The sequence below is a fragment of the Apium graveolens genome, chromosome 1 (genome assembly GCF_009905375.1).
Source record: "Apium graveolens cultivar Ventura chromosome 1, ASM990537v1, whole genome shotgun sequence".
Classification (NCBI taxonomy): domain Eukaryota; kingdom Viridiplantae; phylum Streptophyta; class Magnoliopsida; order Apiales; family Apiaceae; genus Apium; species Apium graveolens.
The window spans coordinates 201,860,322-201,868,580 of NC_133647.1; the positions used below are offsets into that span (position 1 = coordinate 201,860,322).

General features: G+C 30.5%; 1 protein-coding gene across 1 annotated transcript; it reads left to right on the plus strand.

Moving 5' to 3' along the window:
• The first annotated feature begins 1,921 nt into the window (after positions 1-1,921).
• Positions 1,922-5,119, plus strand: LOC141678786 (alpha-galactosidase 1-like). The gene is made up of 15 exons (XM_074485178.1): positions 1,922-2,236; positions 2,614-2,672; positions 2,774-2,830; positions 2,927-2,961; positions 3,073-3,176; positions 3,278-3,353; positions 3,452-3,510; positions 3,627-3,692; positions 3,777-3,860; positions 3,947-4,011; positions 4,121-4,203; positions 4,309-4,399; positions 4,496-4,545; positions 4,630-4,770; positions 4,850-5,119. Exons 1-15 carry the CDS (start codon positions 2,073-2,075, stop codon positions 4,940-4,942), a joined length of 1,227 nt encoding a protein of 408 aa, XP_074341279.1. The 5' UTR covers positions 1,922-2,072; the 3' UTR covers positions 4,943-5,119.
• The last annotated feature ends 3,140 nt before the right edge of the window (positions 5,120-8,259 follow it).

The following is an 8,259-nucleotide window of genomic DNA, read 5'->3' on the forward strand; positions in this document are numbered from 1 at the left end:
TGCAAGTCATCATATTGATATGTCCAAAGTGAAAATCAATTTATTATTGAACTGGAAAGGCATTTGTGAATGACTTTTAGTTACAAAGCTTCATATTTGCCAATCATATAATTATATTTTCAAATTTGTACGTCTTCATTCATGCAAGAGATTTGAGTAAACTAAATTTCAGTGACATAAATGACAGACAATTAACTATTTTTTTAGTCAAGATCAGCTGATTATTGTGAACTAAATTTCAGTGACACAAATGAGAGACAATCAACTAATTTTTGAGTTAAGATCAGTTGATTTTGTATCACTGCGAGTGTAAATCCTTAATAAAAAAATATAATGTATAATGTTAAAACTGCTATGTTACTCTTCAATATTTATTGTGAATGTGTATATTTTATATACTAACTAAAGGTAGTACTTTTAGTTAAAACAAGTTCGTGTATTAAGGGACATGACCTCAAAATAAATCTCAAAAATATACTTAAATTAAATGTTAAATATTTTTATTAGTGAGGCTCATGTATAAACATTTATATCATTTATCAAAAAATACCTAATAATATTTCGACAAGTTTATATTCGAGAATATCTTTTAAAAAGGAAAATTTGTAATAATATCATTTTACTTTTGACTTTGTGAGATAGTGCTTTTTTTACCTTTGATATAGGAGTGATATTCATATATTATTTTTTTTATAAAAAAGTTATATTCATATACTTTAAATTTCACATAATTATGTCATTTACTAAATAAATATTAGAAAAATATTAAAAATTCACGCAAATAACTTCATTAGTCAGTAATTTCATTTTTTGACATTTTCAACACCGTTAAAATATATTACAATTTCAAATATCATCATTAAAATTTTTGATCAAAATATAGCTTGAAAAATTCAGAAAATATTCGATTTTTTTTTCTTTAAAATACCTTTACACTATGAACTTTTTTAATAGAATGTCACTATTGTTTTGACTTTTTAAAAGTAAATATATGATCCTTTAATTATTTTCGATAACTATTACAAAAGAAATGTTCAAAAGGAGGTATTTAATTCAAAGTCGAGGCATCGCTGATGAGAAGTCTTTTGGTGAATAATATTTTCATGCAACTGAAGTCAATAGAAATACATTATTTGAATAAGTCAATTAAAACTGGGTTTTATTTTTTAGTTTTTTTAATATGAATAATCTTTTATCCAAATAAAAAAAAAGAGAAAAGTTTGCATTTGAAAAGAAATTTAAATAAAATAAATATAATTTTAATTTATAGAAGCCAACCGCAGCAAGTAAAAAATCCTAGTACATATTTATAGTAAACTACAATAACCGGAATGCGATATAATTTGGTATACCCCTTATTTTGTTTGGTTATCCATTCAATCACGACCGTTTCATCTTATTAATCAAATAATGATGGCCGTTAAATTCAAATATTGAAGAAAAACACACTTTTTAGGTTCGAATCCCGCCAACAACAAATATTTAGATTATTATAGATTTATGAAGTAACAAATAAGGTCACAAATTTGAATCCTATCAATAACAATCATTTATATCAAATCAATTAGTATATATTATTTTAAAATATTTGATCTTCACCGAAAATTATACATATTCAAAATTAAAATTCTCATAATAAGATCATATAATATAAATTGAAAAAATAATAATTTAAAGACCCGTACATCGCATGGATGGTAAAAGCCAGTAAATTTAACTTAAGGAGAGTAAGTCGGATACACCAAACGACAGTCCTTGAAAAAGTAAAAAATTGCATCCGAGCACTCTACTCTTTCTCAAATTTTAATTAAAAAATTTTAAGACCTACACAAAATTGAAAAATTACAAGAGTAATTCTTTAATCTAATCCGCCTAGTAAAACGTGAAGAGATAATACGGATAATGAAGGCTAAGCAAAATCTACAACATTCTATCCAAATCCAACTTCACACTTCACTCCATCTTCCGACAGCAACTACAGCTATTTTTACATTTATATATACAACTCCTAGCTAAGCTAGTAAACAAGTGTACAACAGAACACTAAATAGTTTTTAATAAATCAAGTTTGAATGGATACTAGAAGCAAGTTGCTATGCACCTTAGTTTTGATAGTAATAGTAAGCTTAGCTCGTAGTAGTGTATCTGCATCAGTTTATAATGAGAAAATGGAGAGTTTAGTGAAAGCTAGACGTTCTTTGCTCGCCAATGGCCTTGGCAACACTCCTCCTATGGGGTACCTACTCTATCTTTTACACACACTTGCAAGCATGGTGGTAATATGTTTTTACACACAGTTGTGCTTTTTTTTTATGCATTATCACTTGATATTTGATAATGAAGTTGTAGTTTATTTGTGCGGTTATGAGAATACTAAAAGCCTGTCTGACAAGATTTGTTTACTAAAAGTACTAGCTACAAGTATTTCTAACAAGGAATTTTGATTTATAAGTTAGTAGTACGAGGCAGAATCGAAACCAGGACGTGGGACTAACGGAGAATAAGCCTTACTAACTTGGCTACCCCATCAACCTTGTTAAATACTGATTTTATTGTTGGAGTAAAGGGTGTACTATGCACATTTGTTGTCTAAATCTTTGTTATTGATAACAGGTGGAATAGTTGGAATTACTTCTACTGTGATGTCACGGAGAAAGTTATTAGAGAATCTGGTAATTTGTTATTCCCCTCATTCCTAATTAAAGTTTAAGTGTTTGATTGCAATTGTTTAAGTTGCTTCATGTTTCTTTAATTCATACCTCTTTTGTATCAGCTGATGCTCTGATCTCGACTGGTCTGGATAAGCTTGGTTATAAATATGTTAATATAGGTACATGAAATTTGTTGCTACTTATTTCATATTCTGGAATAGCTAAATCAAAATATTGATTACTAGGTAACGTTTTATTGATTTCTTGTTTTCTAGATGATTGCTGGGCTGAACAAACTCGTAACAAAGAGGTTTGTAGATTCCTAATTATTATATTTTTCAGTTCAGAAATAGCTCTATAGAAATTATGGTTGAGAATTATCTCCATGACACACACAGTGTTGATGTCGTTTTAATTTCAGGGCTATCTAGTGGCTAACAAAACCACATTTCCTTCCGGCATAAGAGCTTTAGCAGACTATGTTCACCAGAAGGGTCTTAAGTTAGGAATCTACTCAGATGCAGGGTAATATTTTTTGTTCTTGATGTGTCTTGTTTTTCATTCTTAATAAAAGAAATTGTTGGTTACAATTGTGACGATTGAATGTATATGCTTCAATTCTGTAGAGAATACACTTGCAGTCATAGAATGCCTGGTTCACTTGGCAACGAGGAAAAAGATGCCAACACCTTCGCTGATTGGGTACATTTCCCCCTTCTAAAAATGCTAAGACCTTCTTTTCTATCCTGCTATGATCAAAAAGTACCGTGTACTAATTATGTGTGGGTTTGTTTATGCAGCAAATCGATTATTTGAAGTATGACAACTGTTACAACACCGGGCTAAAACCAATGGAACGGTAATGAAGTCATATATAGAACCGACTCAGAATGAGAATTGTGAACTCATTAGTTTTTACAAAACATTTATATTAAGTTGTACTAATATATAAAGATATTAATCTTATTATTGCAGGTACCCGATAATGACCAGAGCTCTTATGAAAGCAGGGCGTCCTATATTCTTCTCCTTATGTGAATGGTGAATATGATCTATTGCATCTTACTCTAGCTAATATGTATGTTTCGGCTTCAATTAACAATTTTTTCTTCATCGTCCTTGTAGGGGAGACATGCATCCAGCTTTATGGGGTAACAGAGTTGGAAACAGTTGGAGAACCACTGATGACATTGCACGTAACTGGGATAGGTATAATAGTTCATCACTTAGTTCACTTTGCATACTCAAGGCCGTGTCTGTGTTTCTTATATTCTCATGGTATTGCTTTTCAATAGTATGGTGTCTAGAGCAGACCAGAATGAAGTTTATGCCGAATATGCAAGGCCTGGTGGCTGGAATGGTTAGTCTTATTGTGTCTAATCACATGCCCCAAGTTATCCGTAAATTATATATGAGACTCCTAATAGCTGAGTGGGCTTTCGTTATTTCTCTCTTGTAAACTGAAACAGATCCGGACATGCTTGAGATTGGAAATGGAGGGATGACACATGACGAAAACATTGTTCATTTTAGCATATGGGCTATTTCCAAAGTATCCCTACTCCCTCCTTGTTTATCAACTTTGAAGGACCTAATTTTTGCATAATTGCATTGACGGTGAGTAACCATCTGTCAATTCATCTGTATGTTGTTGCAGGCTCCTCTTCTCATAGGGTGTGATGTGAGAAACATGACAAAGGAGACATTTGAAATAATCAGCAATAAGGAGGTTATAGCTGTTAACCAAGGTGACTATGAAATCTCTTTCTTGTCTCTTAGATTACAACTGTTATTACTTAGTATTCAGCTTCACTAGCAACTAAAATTTCTGCTTTACTGAACAGATCCGCTAGGTATTCAAGCTAAAAAAGTTCGGATGGAAGGTAGCTATGAGGTAAATTTTACCAGTACCTGCATATCGTTTATATGATGCTACTGTGGATAACAATTTCTTCCCATCTGTTCTGGTCATGACAAGGTCTGGGCAGGACCGCTTTCAGGTTACAGAGTAGCGATTGTACTTCTCAACCGTAGCATTAGTCCTGTGAACATCACTGCTCACTGGGATGACATAGGTCTCCCACCGAATACTAAAGTAATAGCAAGAGATCTTTGGAAGGTATACTTCAATTTTTTTTTTCATTTCAAGTAAAAGAACAAAATGTAAGTGTCTAATTTTCGATAAATGGATGATGCAGCATCAAACATTGAAGAAGCAATTGGCTGGATCCTTGACAGAAGTAGTGTATCCTCATGCATGCAGAATGTATGTCTTGAAGCCTGTGTTATGAGAGGTTGTATTCTGAAACATGTCTAAGAAGATGACTCAATGCTATAAAGATATCAAGATGTATCATGTATGGTTAAAGTCCATCCAGTAGGTGACTTGTAGCCTTAAAGTTAAATAATTGGGATTAAAATTCTACTTTTTTCTTGCTTAGCAAAAAAAAAATCTACTTTTTCCATGATGGCATGACGTGTGATTAGAATTTAGAGCATTAAAATCACCATTGGGCCTTTAGAACAGGGATGTTCAATAAATTCGATCAGAAAAAGGCTTAAAAAGCAAAAAGAGTCTGGTGGGCCTATTGGCCTCCAAATAAGACCCAGACTGGAAATTAAACATTTATATTTAATATTGAGTTCGAAAAACCTGATTTTTTAAAATAATTCCCGATAAAATTAAAAAAAAACATGTTAATTATTGATACATCATAAATTAGGAATATTAAAAAAAATCCTTAAATTTAATTTAAAAAGTTAGCTCTAAATTTTAGTCAAAATGTGAATGGTGTGGACATCGAGTAGATTATTCTTATTTCTTTGATAAAAAAAGTTATTTATTCATATATGAATTGTATCAAATTCAATATCCAATAAATTTTTTTCAAAAATGATCCAGTAAATTATTTATTTTTTTAATTAATAATTTTTCTTAAATAATTAATCAAATACGTACACGTCGAATCTGACCTCCTAGCTCAACTTATGAGTTAAAATTAATAAGTGAATTATGAGTTAAAATTATAACTTATGAGTTAAATAAGTATTTGGATAATTTTACTTATAAGTTAGAAATTTTTTTTCTCTTAAATGAATTAAAATACATAATTATTAAATATAATTATCTAAATTCTTGAATTTTAAGTTAGATTAACATTTAAAATTATAAATTTTAAAATTGAGGTTAATAAATCAGCAAAAAATCAAAATAAGTTGAGAAAAAGTACGTCGTTACTAACATTCAACTTATCAGCTTATAAATTATAAATTCAGCTTATAAGTTGGGTCGACAAACACTCGTCGATAAGTTGATAAGTTGTTACGGCTTATAAACCATAATTGGCTTATAAACAGACCCTTATTCTTTTTATTCTTTTGGTTGATTACTTATAGGAGTTTTTGCTTGTGGGTCAAGTTGACATTTTTAAAATATAAATCGGTACTATTGTTAATGATTAGTCTAATGTATGTAATTAACCAAACACATTATAGCGCTGGCGGCGGCCCATTGGGTCAACGTCAACTAAATAAAAAATAAAAATCATAACACAAAGGCTAAGTTCCAACAAGAAAAGGACATGCATAACATGTCTCCTGCTGTTGATAAGCCATTTAACAATGACAATGTTAATACATGGTAATTTTGTACTCTAGTTAAAATGAGTGGTGTGGTTTATGTGCATATTCATACTCGCACTTCTGAGGTCAATTTACGGTCCTATGTATAATGAAAAAAATGACAAAATAGGCTATTTTTGAAAAAAAAAAAATCAAATTAGGCATTCCGAAAAAAGTAGTCAATTTTAACTGATTGAATACTTCACTGACAGTTGGGTATTTCATATAAAATGAATAGTGTAACATCCCGATTTTTTATAATTATTTTTAGTTGAATTATTTGATTTAATTATTTATTAATGTCAGTGTGCTGTAGTTAAAATAGTTTTATAAGTTTATTTTTATTCTTATATTCAGAATATTGTTTTAAGGGTATTGGTTTAAAAAAAATAGTAAGGCTTTTATAAAAAAAGAGTGATGGTTTTAATAAAAAAAAAACAGGAAGAAAGAGTTAGGGTTTGAAAAAAAAATTAACAGGGAGAACAAAAAGAGATTACTTACGTTCTATGAAAAGAGGAGAAGAGAGAAAGAGATGGAGAGAAGATGAGAGAGTAAAATAGATAGAAAATGAGGAAAAGAGAAGGCAAGACAAAGAGAAATAGATAAACAACAAAGTCAAATCGGAGATTATGGATTCAGAGTTTAAGGGATTAAGGTTCTTGTGATTTGGGGTTCTGAATTCTTTGTTAGCATTCTCGATAACTAAGATTTCGAGGTACGGATATCTTTCTTATACTCTTTATATTCGTATTCGAATTCATCTGTACGGATATTTTCGTTATATTCTAAATCTTGTTATACTTCATCGTTGTGCGTCAATTCTAGTAATCTGAATTCTCGTGAAATTCGTATTTAATTCTCTGTTAATTGGATTATTGTGATTCTATACTCGTTGGAAAGCTAATTTGATTATCTTCTTTTTTCGTTCTTTGCATTTTCTGAAATTCTGCTTGTAAATATGTCAAAATCTGTTGTTTGTGTAATCTATTGCTGAAATTTCTGTTTGTTCGGCCTAACTTCATAAATTCATTATAAATTGAATATTTGTTCAAATATTATGAGTAATACCATTCTGAAAAACTCTTTTCGATATCTACAATTTGCGTTTACATTCTACTGCTAAATTCTGTGATTTTGATGTCTTAAACATCAAAATATAATTGTAATTAGGGGCTGATTCTGTTCTGCAGTCCGCATTTATTTGTTTTCTGAATTCATTACTTGTTCGTTTTTGACGAGCCTTACCATTATGGAAAGGTCTCGGAATTTCCTACGACTTTCGTGTTTCGTACTTTTTCAGTTGACTTCATATTTATGCAATAATTTGACATTCTTTGAAGCTGATCAGATTTGAGCTTATCAATAATTAGTGGTTTGTTATGTTATTTTGTTTCGTGATGTTGGGTTATATTTTTTTTGAGGTTATTTGATAAATCTAGATATGATTTTGGAGATGTAAGATATTTAACTGTGTGATCTTTGAGTATTTATTTTGAGTTATTTATGTTATTTGTATGACTTGGGAGTTTGTAAGACATCCGTCGCGAGTGGATAATCTCGTGCTTGACACCTCCTATGCGGTGTACGTAAATTGTATGGGCGTGTCGCCGAAGTTGTGGGACACGTATAGTCATGGCTAATATGTGTATGATTTGGCCTTTTGGGTAACACGTGCTTATTGTCGTGCAAACCTCTGTAAGATATTGGGTAACATTTGCTTTGTGTTTGTGCAAGCCCCTGTAAGTTTTGATGATTATATATTTCTGGATTACCGAAAATGTAGGACATCCTGTAAGTTTAAGATTATCTCTCATGTTCGTATGCAAGCTATTTTGTGTATTATTTTGTAAGTGTGAGAATATGTGTAAGAGTATGTGTAAGGGTATGATTTTATTTTATCATTATTCTTTCGATTATATTATTTGTGATTATTATGTGTAATTGATAAGAATATGTGTAAGAGTATGATAACTTTTGGGTGGTAAAC